This window comes from Ptiloglossa arizonensis, chromosome 13 (assembly GCF_051014685.1).
Source record: "Ptiloglossa arizonensis isolate GNS036 chromosome 13, iyPtiAriz1_principal, whole genome shotgun sequence".
NCBI classification, from domain to species: Eukaryota; Metazoa; Arthropoda; class Insecta; order Hymenoptera; family Colletidae; genus Ptiloglossa; species Ptiloglossa arizonensis.
Window position 1 is genome coordinate 518,405 of NC_135060.1, and position 17,585 is coordinate 535,989.

The following is a 17,585-nucleotide window of genomic DNA, read 5'->3' on the forward strand; positions in this document are numbered from 1 at the left end:
ACATCCTTAAGAACACATTTTATTATCATTTAAATTAGTAAGAGGGACCATTTTCTAAACAATTATTGAAAAAGTTAACATCTTGGAGAATGCTAAATAAATAATTCATACATACCTTTCTTTCTGGATTCATAATTTACACTGTAATACAAATTTTATATTCAGTAAAAAGTACATATGTGGAGAGTATTGTTTTTCTGTAAAAATGTAGAAGTTAATATTATATTACGTATTTTAGAAATTTATAAATAAATTTTATATAAATAATTTACGTATATTACAATTTAATTATAAATTAATAATACATTTTTTTAATTCGACTTTAATTTCTCGCTAATTTGTTAGTAAGTGTTATTTGAATGGTATACGAAGTTTAATGTATGTACATATAAGTACATATAATGTAATTTATTTTCCAGCGAGCTTCATAGAAATATAAGAAAAATATAGTCTGAATTAGAAGTTTGTTCAATCTTGCTCCCAAATTGCTTTGATAATTTCTAAATGCAATTTAGAATAAAGTGTTAGCTTGTGTTTAAATCTTCTTTTTTCTTAGCAGTAAGTTCAAAAATCATGTCTCGCATGCGGCTTAAATTCATCAGTTCTTCCCTCATCTTCTTGAGAGATTCTTCTTTCTCTGCGATATTTTGCTCGTATGTATGCACTAATTGTGATAATTGTTGAGTTTCTTGTTGAAGCGCAGAAATATCTTTTTGATAGGATTGAATTTCCGCATCTTTCAATTCTATTACCTGCTCAATATTGAACATTAAGTAACAATTGTATTAACATCTTTTAGTTTGTTCAAACATACCTGATCCTTTTTATTAAGTTGATCTTGCATTTTGTGGAGAAGTTTGGACAATTCGTGATTCTTATTGACCATTTCTGTAGTTTTCGCATTCGCATTTGTACATTCAGCTTCTAATTCTTTTATTTTTTTAGTTAAAACTTCGATTCTATTAATACTGTTTTCCATTTCATGCTTGTATTGTGTAAGCAATATGTTTAAGTGATCAATGTTGGCAGACTTCTCTGTTACTATCTTTTTTAATCCACTGATTTCCTATGGATGCAATTTTTATTTAAGTTTTTATGCAAATTTCTTTTTCTACTGTTACAAATACATTATAAAAACTATCAACCTGGTTTTTAATGGCAACTGCCTTTTTACTTTGATTTTCCGCTTCAGCAAATTTTACTGCTAATGTAGATTTCACTCCTTCCAAACATTGTTGTGTGTCAAATAGCATTTGATGCAAACGACTGGATTCAGCTACTATTTGTGCAAGCCTGTGTTGTAAACTAGTTCCATGATTGTTTGCTGCCTCTAAACTGGATTGCATAGCCCGTTCGGCATGTCTCATTGCTGCTAACTTTCATATTGCAATCAGATAATGAGTATAATACAATACAGCTTCTTTGAATACGATACAAAATACATAAATAGTAAGTCCCGATTAAGTGACCACCGAATCGGAATTGACTGTAAGCCTTCATTTAAAAAGGATCCCGGTTTTATTTCATGAATTGGCGTTATTTTTTATCTTGAACTGGAGCCTCACATTGCACGTAATGTTTGATGGAGTGGAGTGAACGGAATATGTATACCAAGTTTTGAACTGCCTGTAACCGACTCGTCCATTAATCAAAATTTTAATTTGTACATTTTTCATTATATCTTCGTGACAGTATTACTGATGGATTAGCAACATTTTTCCGGTGAAAACAAATATCAAACATGACCTTATTTAGACTACTTTTAATTATCAGTAAATACCTAAATTCAAATTCTTTTTAAAAACCTTTAGACTACCTGCTATTAAAAATAGTCCAAAACTCGTCAATCCATGAATATTATTCTCAAGAAAGTATCATGAAAAATATAACAATTTAGGTTTTTATTAATAGATGAAATTCGATTTCGCATGCATGTCTCGTCCTCGATTATCGGCCATGGGCCACGAGTTTCGACAAGTCGCTGACACTGAATACACAAAAAAGTGCTGATGATTCCGTAGCCACTTTTATTAAAGGTGAAAAGTTAGCATTTACTTAGGGAACACTATACCTTATATTCGTACAATTCCATTATTGCTGACGTGGTAATATCACCCAGTTGATTTGATTCATAAGCGCTTTCCAATTTTGCTAAAAACGCATCGAGTCGTTCTTCTTGTACAAAAGAAAAAAGTGGAGCCATTTCGCTATTTGAAGTTACAGACATTTTATTTCCAACACTTGCTACCATGCCAGAGGTACTCTGTACCAATATCAGAGGTTCCAATTGCTTCATACAATGCGCCACCGCGGAAACACTTGTCACAAGAAAACATTGGGTACAATTTAAGTGCGATAGTAAATTTGTCTAGAGTTATCATCAATAAAAATTAAAATAATTAATTGCCAAGAATATTTAGTGCTACAAAGGAAAGTCACAGCAAAGTTGCCAATTTCAACCATTTCTTTTTATGAAACTAAATTGAGAATAAAAGGATATGTATTTAACGATTTACAAACCATAACACGTGCAACCTTTTAAATAACATTACCGTCATTTAAACAAATATCCCAAAACATAGAAAACTTTTGTGTCAGTCAATGCACACCTCCATTTTAATAAAATAATCCTTCCATTTTTGTTCAGGATTCACCACATGGTTGAAATTAGTAACTCTATTTCTGTAATTTATCCTTATTAAGAATGAAAATACAATAATTTATTTAAATCACAATTCTCTGTTTAATCACATACATTCTAAAAAATATTTTGAACGTGTTGTGATAAAACTTACCATTCTTGCGGGAATCCTACAGTTGATGTCAACTGTAAAACTTTTTGTTTAACATCTCCATCGCCTGTAAATAGTGCATGTGCCATTGTCATTTGAATCTGTCTTTTTCGAAGTAGTTCAGAATATAATGTTAACCAATTTGAATTATGAGCTGCCAAGTCAGCTGTTAAAGCTAATGCATGAATACATAGATTTGTAGTAGGATTCTGAAAAGTTTGAGAATAGAATTATATCCATCATGAAGATACCATCATCATACAATAAGAAAAAGGAATACTTGAATAAAATTTCCTGGAAAATCACCAGCAGTACATGTTTCAGAATCCAACATTGGACTCAATAATTTATGTATTGTATGCTCATTCAAGGACTGCATAACATTTGCTCTAAGTGTAGGAATTTTAACCATTTCCTGAAATAATTGCATTAATTCTGCTAGTCTCATTTCTGTTTCCAAACTTAATTCCTGTATGCCTTGAATTTCATTGTTTTCCGAATTTATGATAAGCATCAAAACAGAAGCATCCAATTCTGTAAGTACTTGGGCAGACGTTTTAGTACGTCGTGCATCAATTACAGCGACTCTTACCAAAGTTAATGCTTTAGAACACACCTAGTTTAAAAATATTATTTTCATTAATTTTTTAACATTATTTATCTTTATTCATGGAGATAAAGAAAGCAATCTCTTAAAATGAAGACATACATACCTGTTCTACAGGAACCCATGTCATAGCTGTTTTTACACATAAAGGATACAAAGGTATTAAAGTAGACAATTTTAATTTTACTAGTAATGATAAAAATTCCATTATGAGAGCAACACACTCTGGATCTGCATTGTCTTCTAATGTAGACAGTACATTTTCTACGTCTCTACCATAACTAATTTAAAAAAAAGGAATGAATATTCTATAAAAAATTATATAAAATTAAAATATATATTATTAAACATACTCACTGTGCATATGTGAGTAACACAGAATGAGAATGTTCATTTTGTGCAACATCATTAAAAAAGTCTATCACATGTCTCAGTAGCAAAATATCCTTTTGTTTCATTGCAGTAATGAGACTACTGAATGTAACAGCAGCAAAATCCAAAATATATTTTTCTGAGATGTTTGTATTTGTATGCTCTAATATAATTAAAAGTTTACAGCACTGTACACTAGTGTTAACACTGCAATGTTGCAATTTTAACAATGTCCGTATAAATGCTTTTGTATTGATTGTCCTCATCAAGGTATACACTGCCGGAAGATTTTTGTAACAAAGATTTACTAGTACACCTAGTGAAAGTGCAATAATGTCTTCTTCTTTAGACTGTGTTACCCACTGTGTTAATATTGATACTAAGTAAGGTAAATGAGCTTCTTGCCAAGAAATTCTTATGCCATATGTCAATTCTTGAAGTAGTTTTAATACCCGTATTCTTTTCTCGCTCGTTAAATTAGCCTGGAAAATTTATATATAAATTTTTATATACAAATAAATGGAATATTGATACCTATTATTTCTAGATTTTTAAAGGATTATGAATATGTATATTCAATGAAACTTATTTGTAATTTCAAAAACAAAATTTAATATTTTAAGTTATTCATTAGAATAATAAGTTTTTATTTTTTTTAGATATGTACTTCTATTATATCATTTGTTACTTTGCATATATAAATGTAATATGTACCTCCAACAATCTAGCCAAAATGGGTGCAAATTTATATGTATGAATGAGAGCTTGTCTAGCAGCAGCATTGCGACAAGCATTTTGTAAGACATCAACAGCACTCCAAATCAAGGTGGTCCTAGATGCCAAAGAATTCATAAGCTCATGTAGACTAACATAGAATTCAACTGCTACACTGGTTCCAGGGTCAAAAATGCTCAAATCCAATGATACGCTTATTACCTTTTAAACATAAGTTTTTGTTATAATAAAACAATCTTTGTTTTTGTTAATTTGTTCTCATATTTCCAAATAATGGTATTAAATCAATATTTGTTGTAAACATTCTTCATAATATGTGACAATATATTTTTTACTTTAATTGTTTCCTACATTTATTAAATTGATAGTAATTTTGTCCTAATAACTTCTTCTAAGACAACTTTCTTTACATATGTCATATAATGGTAAAGTGACATTGTTTACTTATGTCAAAAATTATATAAATTATTGAATTTACGTGATTTTCAACAAACGTAGATCAGATATTTTATTGTATTAATTGATATAATAGAAAATAAAATAATGACAATAATGAAAATCATAACAACATTATATATAGTACATATAAATTAGATATATTACATATTCGGTCGAAACTTACACCTAGATTTCGTTGTAACACCGAGGTGGTTGTTTCACTTGGATGTTTAGTATACTCTAATACTGCTGATATGAAAGTTCTCATGGGTTGATATTTCTCCATCGTATTTAATCAAAGTTTCACGAACAGCTTTGAAATTTCGACCTTTGACAAAGGGGGATTGCATTAAAACTAACACAGTAGACCTTCTTTTCGTGAACTACAGTCGTGATTGAGCGTGTTGCTTTTTCAATGAAATTGTTCGAAAGAAATAAAAATATGTACATGCAATGCATATACAATATAAATTGTTCTTATCGATACATTCTGATAATGGTAAGCGTATGTTACTTAGGCGCATATAAATGCATTCACAAGATTGAGAATAAAAAATATCGTTTCGCGGAAAACCGGTACTTGGCGGCCATTTCTAAAACTTATTTCAAAATTGACCAATCGAAGAAACGATATTCAGTGCCGTTAATGGGTACGTTCGGTTTAGGCGCTCAAGCGTTTATAGGCATTGCTTATGTCATTCACTTTGGCGCTGCGAGCGTTTACAAACTCATCGAGGTAGGGCAGCGAAAGCACGAGTTCCTACATACATTTGTTACGCTTAAATTTAAATGCATAATCAAGCAAGTTGTTAAGTAATGTCATTTTTATACTCATACTTATTGAATTGTGCATACCTCATACGAGATTATAATTTTTAACCAGTTATGGAAGAAAGTTTCTAAGTAGTAAAAGCTTCTTCCATATAAATGAATTACTTTTGTATTATAAATTACACAATTTATTGTAATTAAATACATTTAATCAATACGATCTTTGTATGTCATTAATTTATCTTGTGGATTTATATATTCAAAAATATAGCAATTGTGTAATGATACAATATTATTCAACTACACCCCTATTCATATACAATTATTATGCACTACACCATTATTGTTTGGTGTATTTTAACTTAACAAAACTGAGCGCTTAGAAGTCAAATCGAACAGTTTAAAGTAGTGTTAAACTGTCTTTTCACGCATGCGCAACCAAATAATGTCAAAAACAGCGATGTACATAATCAATGTTATAAATGTCAAAGTGGAGCGGACTCCAATAAATATCTCATAATGAATTTTTAATCGAAATTTTCTTTTTAAAAATCCAGAAAAAATGTGTCCCGATACTTTAAAGTATTCTCTACAAATATCATCTCCTCCTTAATTCCTTCACTTTTTTTCCAAAAAATGATATACAATTGCTTACACAGATAGACAAGGGTTCATACTACACCCACTTTCACTCGAATAGGAATCAAATACTGATGTTATTTTCGATGCACATATTCAAAAAAAAACCGGCAAATCTGAGAACACTTATTTAGAACTCTAAGCGTGAAAATTGAACACACCGTGAGTGAAGTGTAACTAGATTTTTAAAAGTGACTAGGATTGCCTGAAAAGATTTACATGACTCTTTCTACTTTCAATAGTAAAATATTATGTTAAGATATGTATTTTATAAAATATTTTAGCTTTATTCTGTTTTAATAAGTTTTTCTGAAGATTTTTAGTATTGTTAATAGCAATATTTACTAATTGTATAATTAGGTCTGAAACATCATAAAATTCCAAATTTCAATTAAAAGTTTTTAATACAATTTAAAATAGTATAAAATTTAAACAATAACATTATTTATATTCAAGTCATAAAATAGAAAAACGATATGACACGATCATACTATTAATCGGTCGTAAAATAGTATCGTTCGAAAATAATGCTACTAGTCGGTAGTAGCGCCGTTTGCTAGTCGTTCTCATTAAAATGCGCCATTTCTGACTCGAGGAAAAAGAAAACGACATTGAAGAAAGGTACTCTCGAAGGATCTTCCGAGATTGAAGTCGCTTCGTCGTTTCTTCACGGTTTCACGAACAAACAACAGCTGGTAATTGACTGATCCGTTGATCAGCGGTAAACGTTTGCGTGCGCGTGACTAGAGTTCGACATTGTAAACGAAAGTGTCGCAGCACCGTGTGTACCGTGTGCGTGATTCGAGTCTCAATCTCAATTCCTTTTAGTGCAATCGAATTCTTTGATTCAAGATTCGGTCGCATTAGGTTAGAGAGACATCAATATCGTCCGCCTCATCGAGGAAGTGTCGTTCGGAACAACTATTGTTTCGCGAAAAGTGGCAAAAATATATTCCTTGAACGAAAAAAGGGGAGTGTGAATAAACCAACGAGGTTCGCAGAGTCGTGTGTCTGCTCGTGTGTTCCAACCGGAGCTGTCATAAATGTACACATTCTATATAGATTGCACGATCTATGCTCGGTTAGTGGGCCGATTTACTGGAGACAAGTGATCGTGTCTGACGCGCGGCAGTGAATTGACATTAATCATCGTCGCGCGGTGTTGTGCACCCATCGACCATCTAAAGAACTAGTGCCGCATTTCTATCCGACGGCGAGTTTCCTCACGCTGCAGGTTAAGCACCGAAGATTCGAGTTTTTTATTTTGCCAGGTGTCCTTATCATTACTACCACCGAAACCCATTTTTAATGTTTTTTTATAACCCGTCGTGTGCGAAAGAGTTATGTTTACGAATGGTGTCGTCTACGATAAAGACGCAGAATGTGCTTGATAATGTGTCTACATTATTCGCCTTTGACGTGTATCCAATCGCATGGGCGTCGATAAGATCGTGTGTATCCTAAGCACACCATTTTTTCAGATTGTGCCTTTATTCTGCCATTCTTTCAGTCGATAAGTTTATCTGGCTTCCCAAAGGATTCGATATTTCAGATATTGCTGACGTTTCACGGGCGGTGACAAGTAGTCGGAACCGTAACTATTGTGGCGCATCGCTTACTCCCTTTATTCGCCTTTCTTCGTCTCTCTCTTGCTCAGTTTCGAGAGAAAGAAAGAGAGAATGTGAATGAGCGAGTGTAAGAGAGGATAGAATGAGAATGAGTGAAAGAAGGAAAGCTTGCGACGAGTAACTGAATGAGAAGGAGAGTCATATTTTAAGTGAGTAACGGAGTGAGAGAAAAGAGGATAGAGTTTAGTAAGCAAGTAAAAGCGAGAAAGAGTTGAGTGCGCATGCGATGGAGAGAGAGAATTCGCGCGCGCGTACACAGAGCTCTATCCATCCTTATCGGTTTCTTTCTTTCGCAGTCTCTATGCACCGCTTTAACGGTTTCTCGTGATTTTTCGATAATGCCATTTCGCCGAAGGTTATGAGGTATTGGTTACATAGATAACTTTCGGGTGAGTCTTTTAGCAGCATGAAACTTCAATGCAGCTTCGCTTTGTCGTAAGTGTGTGTAAGATTGGTGATGTGTGTCGTGTTTCTCATTCGATTCTCACTCTTATAGACGTTTTTTTCCTGTCAGCCCGTACCCGGACGGGCACTCGTGCAATTTGAACCTGTTTCCTTCTCGTCACCGTGAGTAATTACGCGATCCCGTGATCGCCGTGAAGTTGCTGCGTTTAGTCACTGTATTACCGATCTTCGCTGTTCTTTCATTCCTTGTTAAAACGGACCGTACATTATCATTTAGAGAGTTTGAGTTTGATAGTCGTAACATTATCGCGAAACAACGCCGGACTGCTGAATTCGCCAAGACTCGCTACGCGAACTAATTGGATAATATAATTAACAGGAGCTCCACTTTAATGGGTTAAACAGCATACGTTATTATTTTTGCTGATTTTACCTACAGTACTTTTCACTTGTGAGTTATAGAAACTAATCTTAACAGAGAAGATAATGAAATTTCTTATACATTTTACCGGAGTCAATATCTGTTATTTTTTTGAGATAAGTTCTATGATCATTCATGTTTTGTGAACTGGTCGTACAAACGCGAGTTAAACCTGGTTATTTCATTGGATTAATATTATCTTTCTTTAGTATCTTGTTTTGTAATGAATATGTGCATGCAGTGCATTTTTGTAAGAAGTCAATTTTTTAGCCTCTAAACTGAATCACACTTAATATCATATATTATTATATTAAATTCTATAGTAAGTTAAGTACGATGTAGAATTTTCTAGAAATCATTTACATATTATAAAATTATTTCACTATGCTAGACATTTGTTGTAGCTTTAAAAGATGCATATTTTTCTGTAACGCATATATTGCATATACATTATACATATACACATACATATACATATTTACCATGAAATATTGCTACCAAATTATTTTAAATTGCCCTATGTAATGTGAAAAAAACATAAAACTATAATAAAAGGTGTGAATTCCAAAGATTGAAAAAATATAATTTAGACCAAATTTTTCTTACATTCTCAGTTTGTATACACTTTATTTTTCTATTATTCTGTTATTAATAATTGTATCAATATTTCCTTATTCTTTTCTTATGCTTTATGTTTTACTATTATTACTCTATACTATTTCTGTATTATTGTCAATTTAAAATAATTAATTTATTAGTTTTGTATATTGTAGAATCAGAAATATATGTGAACTCTTTTTATCACAAAATGTGGTTTGATAATTGATAAACCTGTGTTCAAATTTTTATACTGTGACATATGCCCAAAAGAATACTTTCATTAAATTTTCTGTAGGTTATAAAATTAAGTTATCAATTTTTGTTTGCATGGATTAATATCTTGTGTTAATTTTCATTTCAACAAAGCATCTTATAGTTGTTTTATTTATTATCTCAAAAAAATGTACAGATTAAGAAAATAATTCACATTTCTTTGTGCATGTTCATTGATTTATTATGTTTGAGTTAAAACCTTTAGTTATATGTTGATTGTACTGTATGTAAATGAGAGCCTTATCTATTATGCATGGAGTTTCAGTATAAATAGACATTTATCTTCTGATTTAGAGGTTTAGACAAAATTGAAAAATATAAATTATTTTATATTCTTTACATGAAAATTGTTTATTAATTTTTATTAATAAAATGTAACCGTGTGTTTAGGTGTATTTTTAATAGTTATTTTGATAATTTATTGTTGTTCCATAAAGAATTATTATTATTTATAAAGAATTGAACAAAGAAAACATGAATAATTTAAAGTTCTAAATAATTTCGTTTTAGAAAACAACTTTTCTGATGCTTTTAGAAACTGTAACATAAATTTGATTTGATAAATAAATTTAAATATTCTACAGAGAATTAATGTTTGTGTTATAGTCTGAGATAGTTCTTGTCCATAAAACAAAAAAATAAAAAACATTTAGTGAATTAGATAATGCAGTATAAGAATAATTAAAATATACTATTATTTTACTTACATTGAAATTAATTCACATAACTTTTATTCATATATTTGTTAAAACATTCGCTACCACTGTTCAGGTATAAAGTAAAAAGTGTTTTACAAGAATCTGTGTGTTTTACACGTATGGCATATGGTAGCGAATGTGTTATAATAATTAACAGTATATTACTTATGTATAATTCATAGAGTTAAAAATCTTTATATATAAAATGATATCACTTAATGGTAGTAAAAATAGGACAAATTCTAGTTTTTAATATGGTTTAGCATTTTTATAGATACTAACAATTTCTTCTTATGCTTAGGTGATCATGGCTAATCGGGGTACAGCCCAGAGGCCAAATGGTTCAACACAAGGGAAGATTTGTCAGTTCAAACTGGTGCTGCTTGGAGAGTCTGCAGTTGGAAAATCAAGCCTTGTTTTGAGGTTTGTTAAAGGACAGTTCCACGAGTATCAAGAAAGTACTATTGGAGGTAAAGACTCTCTTTTTAATATTTTCATCAATGTTAATTACAATATTATTTGACAAAATGTTTAATATGTATTAATATGTTTAATCTAATAAATATTTAATTATATTCAATGTTTGAAACTGTTGTATTCTTATGTTAATTTTTGTAGCTGCATTTTTAACACAAGCAGTATGTCTGGATGACATAACTGTCAAATTTGAAATTTGGGATACAGCAGGACAGGAGCGTTATCACAGCCTTGCACCAATGTATTATCGGGGTGCACAGGCTGCCATTGTTGTGTATGACATAACAAATCAGGCAAGTAAACATCAAAGAAATTTAATGTTTAATGTAATTAGAAATATTACACTTTACACGCGTTAAAAATTATATGTAATATTTAAGGTAAATAATCACCCAGGATAATAGTAAATATGTAAATAATTCTTACAACTTCATTTGTATCTTCTAATATGCTCTCAAAGTTTAACATTTGCATATTCTGGGTTTTATATTTATAAGAATATTGATACATTGATGTTTTGTTTTTTAAATTTTATTTATGAATTGTTTTTTTATTTTCATATTGACTTTTAAATAATATCCTTTTTTAATTGTGTATTTTCTAATTAAAACTACAGGACACATTTGTACGTGCCCAAACGTGGGTGAAGGAATTGCAACGACAAGCCAGTCCAAGCATAGTTATAGCATTAGCTGGAAATAAAGCAGATCTTGCTAACAAGAGAATTGTAGAATTTGATGAAGCTCAAACATATGCGGATGAAAATGGTCTTCTTTTCATGGAAACTTCAGCCAAAACAGCAATGAATGTTAATGATATATTCTTGGCAATTGGTAAGATAATTCTTTAACCTAGGCGCCCATACACGGCAGAGGTTTATGAGGCATTTGATTGCAAGTTTGAGCGATCATCTTTATCGAATAAAAAAGACTAAATCTGCAGGAAAACCTTCTATAAACTTCTATGTCCATAAAATTATTTATTTGATTTATTTATATGTCACATTAATTATTATATTGCAGATGAAATATATATTTATGCAACTAGTACGCGTAGAAGTTTACAGCTGGTTTAGTCGTGAAATTGGTTAACTATCTTTCTCGTGAGTTATTTTCGCGTATATGGACTGTTTTAAAAAGATTTGTTACTATCTATTAAGAGACTCTTTTAAAAGATTTACATAAATTTATGTATTATTAAAATTTCAAAAGTAATCATGTTTATGGTTTTATCTGAGCAGTGTGAAAAGGGCATCTGGATGTGAAATAGTATCTGTTATCGCATTACACATACTATAGAAAATGTAAATTCTGTAGTGTCTTTTGTAAACATGCATTTACTTCATAAAAATTATTCAGACATATATTATAAGTATATTTCTAACATAATATTGTGTTTCTTGTTAAATTGTATTTACTGTCTGTCATGTTTTGTATATATTTAGAATAATTGTTTTCCATCACATTTTAACTTCTGCATTTCTGAAATAATATCAATATATTTGTATTATCAATTTGTTATAGCTAAAAAACTTCCAAAGAACGAGCAATCAGGAAGCGCAAGTACAAGTGGGCAAGGTCGTCGATTAGTTGAGACAGAAGGACAAAAGGCAGCAACTGGCAATTGTTGCAAGTGATTATCCAAATCTGTACGTGTCAAATATTATGTTGGTATATATTTTTATATTAGTTAAAATTTGTCACGTTTGTGATCAACAATGATGGGAAACATAATAACCATTAAGAATTCACAAAACAATTGATATATGCAGATATGTTATGAGTCTAATGTTCAGTATAATAATACATTATGTCTACGTATTTTTATAATGCAACAATGTATAAGGAGGAAGGACCGTTAATGGTCTTGCAATGACAACAGATTTGATATTAAGTAGGTTAAAAATTTGCAATTCTTGGATACTTTATGCAAAATTTTGTATTAGTATTATGAAATATCTAAGTAGATATTGCTGTAGTATATTTCTTGTTATGTTTAATATTTTTATTGCATGTATTCCTGATTTATTTCGATCTTTATATTTATTAAATAAGTGGAAAGGACACACGAAATCAAAAATTGGATCAGTGTTCTTTTTTAAAATCTTTATTGATTGTATAAAATAATTGATACTTTAAAGGACAACGAAGAATTATGCATAAACAAATTTTTTTCTACAAAAATATATTGCGAGTTATTTGATGTTATCAGAAAATAAAATTTTTCTGATAATTAAAGAATTTTTCATAAAAATTTACTTGAAACAAAAGTTAAACAAGTTTTAAGTAAGATAAACTCATTTGTTTATTATAAATTTGTTTCTGTACGATCTTGTGATAAACATTTACTAATTCCTAATATTTTGGCATTTAATAGAGTGCTTTTAATAAACAAAAAATATTTATATAAGAGTTTCTTTGCATAATTATTGTATTTCACAAAGCTTGGACAAACTATTGCAGTAAATAATAATGCATAGTCTAAGTATTTCATATTTTCTTTTTTTATTTGTAAACCTTCAATATGATTCTATACTCTTGGTCTAACACTTATGTAATTGTTGCAAAAATGATAGTCATATCCAATATTTCCAATTAATTGAAAATAATGTATAATTGAACTTCTACAGTTTAATTAAAAGGAAATATCTTTTCTGTTTTATATTTTATATATTGAATTCTGCAAGATTCTGCCATAAGGTAGTGATGCTTGTATTATTATGCTTATAAATATTATAACTTTTCTTATTATGTTTATTTTTTATAATTTTTATTTGATTATACTTACATAACACTTATTTTTATAATATGAATTATATAGTTCTATATTAGATGCAAGAGAGAAAGCAATCCTTGTAATATATTCACAATCTTGTTACTGTAAATCTTAAAATGACATTAAAGGAAATGTTAATTTCTTACTTAACAGTTGAGTCTATTAATTTTATGAATGCAACTGTAAATACTTCGTCAAACACCTTTATTAAAAATAATATATAATTTAATATAAATGTAGTTTGAATATTTTTCTAATATTTTATATACTACACCTTGAAATTATTACGAAAGTTTTACTTCTGCTATTCTTATTTTACATGTATGCTATCATTCATCTAATATTACAATTATTTGTTCATATTAAATTTAAAATCAAAATTTTCAAGTAGTATATTTCTTAAACATCTTGTTTGCATTGTAGTTATATATCACTATTGATTGCTAGTTTGAGGTAAATCAAAATTAAAATGTACAAAAAAAGCTTTTTGTTATACTTGTGTTTTTTATTGAGACGTAAGTGCTAAAATTAAAATGAATTTATGTTTAAAAGAAACTTTTAAACGTAATGTACAATTAGCTAATACAGGTTGTGAATGGTTAAGGATAATTGAAGTATACAAGTTCCTATTATTATACAGAAGTATAAAAGTGTTGTCTCTTTTTACAAATGCATATTAGCTTTGTTTCAAACGCATCCGTAGGTAAGTTATTAGTCTGTATTGTCTATAACCACAAGTATTGTAATTAAAACATTTTGTTAAACATTATTGTACATATTGTTCACTGGACATCAATTCTTTGATTTAATATTGTTAAATGATTGAAATTGTAATAGTTGATATATTTGAAATTGTAAATTAAAAAGAAATAAGTAACTATTAAGTTTTAATACAGTTTCTTTAATAGGTTTCAAATAGGTGTGTATCCATATTTATATATATATATATATAAATTTCTTTAAAAAGAAAAATACAAAAGTATTTATTAAAGTAATTAAATATTGTCGTTTAAACGTGTGGCTTTAAAATTATTTTTAAAAATTATGCAAAATTTAAAAAATTATAAAATATATTGCATTAAGTTAATTTCAGCTTGAAAACATAATTCTTTCATTTAGAATTATGATTTTAATACCATGTAATTGCACATATTGAATATAAAACATATACTATACATTTTCTATTTTTATTCCTCAGGAAGAACACGTACTTAGAAGTGCGACATATTCAGTTGCAGTTAACACCATGTTACAAATTTATAGAATATGATGTGCCTTTCTTTGTAACGGGTACCATATACATTAATTAAAAAATCATTGTTTTCGCAGATATAATTTACTTAACAAAGCACTGTAGGAGACACACTCTACTTTTTGTTTACAGATATGTACCATAATCAACAAATATAAGTACACCATGAGTGTGTCCACAATGAATTTGAATGGAATATGAAACAATGGGAAAATGCCACTATATTGGAATGGGAGGTGAACTGTGCAGGACGAACATTTTGCCTGAGTGATTAACTAAAAAAATGCGTGTATCACGTTGCATTCGACGATATATCATCTATTTTGAGTATCAGATCTATCGAAAAAAGGGAGAAAGAGCGAGCGAGCGAGCGAACGAGCGAGCGAGAGAGAGAGAGAGAGAGAACGAGAGAGAGAGAGAGAGACATGGTGAAACTCCCATTTGTAATTCTAGTAGTAATGGGCGATGTTCGTTATAAATATATATATAAATATATAAATACGATTATACTTATAAATCATATATAATAAATATGATTTATATAATAAGTAATGTTAATGGTAATAAGTAATAATGATAATATTAATGGTAAATAACATGATAAATAATAATATTAATATTAGTAACGATAATATACATTTAAAATATACAATGTACGATGAACTTTTGGCACGCGAAACGTCTTGTAAGATAGTAGGCCATTCCTGCTGCTATAATTACCTATGTATTTACTTTCTTAGTTTGTAAACATGTATAACAAATTCTTGCTCCGAAATATATTGTATATTAATTTTATTCGATAATTCATGATAAATTATAAATAATTACACAAGAAAAAATAAACTTGTGAATATTACTAACGATTTCGTCGCATTCAACGTCGCTCTCATCCATAGTTATCATTTTATGAATAAGTCTCTAGCTTTACAAAACGATTGCTTAATTTAAGTACATTGTCGAACTCATTTATTCGATCTAATCTAATTTTGTTTGAACATTCTATAATGTTAAATATTTATTTCCACGCTGTAATTTAAGCGAAAGTACGTGGAATAAATGATCCAGAAAATACGTTTCAAATTTTGAATTTTCACTTTTATTAATAGTATAAGTAATTTTTTTAAGTGTAGTTAAATTTTCTTTATTTTATTTTTCAAAAGACCTCTGACATAGTTGGTACAAGAGAAGTTGTGTATATATGTTTGTACACTTGTTAAAAAAACGTATCCATACTACACAAATATGCTGGAGTTAATGCCAATCTTCTTGCCTATTTATCCACATTTAAGTAATTGGAAGCTGAAACGCATTTGTGTAGTAAGGACAAATTTTATTGTAATTAATATACGCCAGGTTATACGGATTTTTGCCAATTAAAGGGCAAATAATCATTGCCAGTTCAAGTTACTCCTTCTTGGTACATGAGCTAAGGCGCTTGACAGCTGCGCGACATTAATGCGCAGAATCATTATGTCGTCGACCGCATGACTGACAATAAGTGAGTTAACCCTTTCGTTACGACAGAGTCGACTCAAAAGTGTGCATTCAGTATGATCAAATGGCTCGCGCAGTTTGGTCGTATAGGCCGGTTGCAGTATGTATTTAAACAATATTTTATTATCTCAGATATACAATTATTATTTTCAAAATAATTTTTTAAAGAAAATAGTATTCCAAATAATAGCATTTCAAAATATCCAGTGTAATGATTCTTGTACTATGTACATAATAGTCGGTAGTAGCGAAAGGGTTAACCTTCCAAAACATCTTACCTAGACACGACTATTTGCGACAAGTCACATGAAATGTGATAAAACACAATGTTCTAGAAACACTTTCGCAACATTTAAGGTTTAATATTACAATAATGCCTTATTTAAAATTTGCAAATCAAGTTCGGCAGCTATCTTTAATCGAGATATGATCCAGAATTTGTTTTGAGAACTATTGAATACAATCGATAAGCCATTTGAAGAGGACTGTGAATGGAATAAAACACTGAAAATGAACGAGATATAGCAGCAGCGAATACGTAGGTACATAATGCGTCGCGATGTGTCGGTAGCTAGAAATTCGATCTTATGCGACCGAAATTTCAAAGCGGTGCCGAACATGTATCGGCGTGTCAACATCAGTGCGAATTAAAATTTTTTATATTTTTAATTATATTTCTATGAAACCAATATTTGTCATATGCGTTTTTTCCTTTTTTTTTTTTTTTACAAAAAAGAATCTAAATAGGAACTTCCCAATCCATTGATAATATTCTCATGAAGATACAATGTAGAAACAAGTCGAAGTTTTTAATTTGCTTTAGTGACTGTAATATCATTACAAGGTTCCGCTTTGAAGTTTGGTCAGTTGGTTTTTAAATCTACAGCTGGTGGCCGCTTGAGTTGACAGTCGGTGAAGCTGAAACAAAATAAATAATTGTGGAGACCATTTCTCATTGCGAATCCCTAGTACAAACTTGATCTTTGAGCAGCGCATTACTGTAATTTATTAATGCAACAAATTATTCATTATTAAATACGTATCATTCCACTATGAAAGTGAATTTTGATATATGTAATTAATATTTTGCATATTTTAGTTAAACGACAGTAAAATAGTTCCCATTTTGAAGGGGAAAATTGAGTCCATCAGTTACCCTTAATTTAGGGTAGGTAGCAAATTCTATTTCGAGCTGAAACCTAGCCACA

General features: G+C 29.9%; 2 protein-coding genes across 9 annotated transcripts; one reads left to right on the forward strand and one right to left on the reverse strand.

The window, feature by feature from the left end:
• Positions 1–313: 313 nt before the first annotated feature.
• On the reverse strand, positions 314–5,665 carry LOC143153977 (uncharacterized). Its single transcript, XM_076325678.1, has 10 exons — positions 5,129–5,665; positions 4,486–4,707; positions 3,757–4,253; positions 3,506–3,680; positions 3,073–3,408; positions 2,796–3,001; positions 2,072–2,318; positions 1,146–1,376; positions 815–1,066; positions 314–752 (listed from the first exon to the last, which is right to left on the reverse strand). The coding sequence occupies exons 1-10, from the start codon at positions 5,228–5,230 to the stop codon at positions 525–527; spliced, it is 2,496 nt and encodes an 831-aa protein (XP_076181793.1). The 5' UTR covers positions 5,231–5,665; the 3' UTR covers positions 314–524.
• Positions 5,666–6,924: 1,259 nt separating this feature from the next.
• Rab5 (RAS oncogene family member Rab5) lies at positions 6,925–15,726 on the forward strand. 8 transcript variants are annotated; one of them, XM_076325690.1, is made up of 6 exons: positions 6,925–7,049; positions 10,681–10,849; positions 10,998–11,149; positions 11,473–11,689; positions 12,380–12,504; positions 15,016–15,726. In XM_076325690.1, the coding sequence occupies exons 2-5, from the start codon at positions 10,687–10,689 to the stop codon at positions 12,490–12,492; spliced, it is 645 nt and encodes a 214-aa protein (XP_076181805.1). In that variant the 5' UTR covers positions 6,925–7,049; positions 10,681–10,686; the 3' UTR covers positions 12,493–12,504; positions 15,016–15,726. The 8 variants fall into 8 exon arrangements, with proteins under 8 accessions (XP_076181805.1, XP_076181803.1, XP_076181802.1 ...); XM_076325688.1 differs by having other exon boundaries at positions 6,956–7,625; XM_076325687.1 differs by having other exon boundaries at positions 6,957–7,588.
• Positions 15,727–17,585: the final 1,859 nt, after the last annotated feature.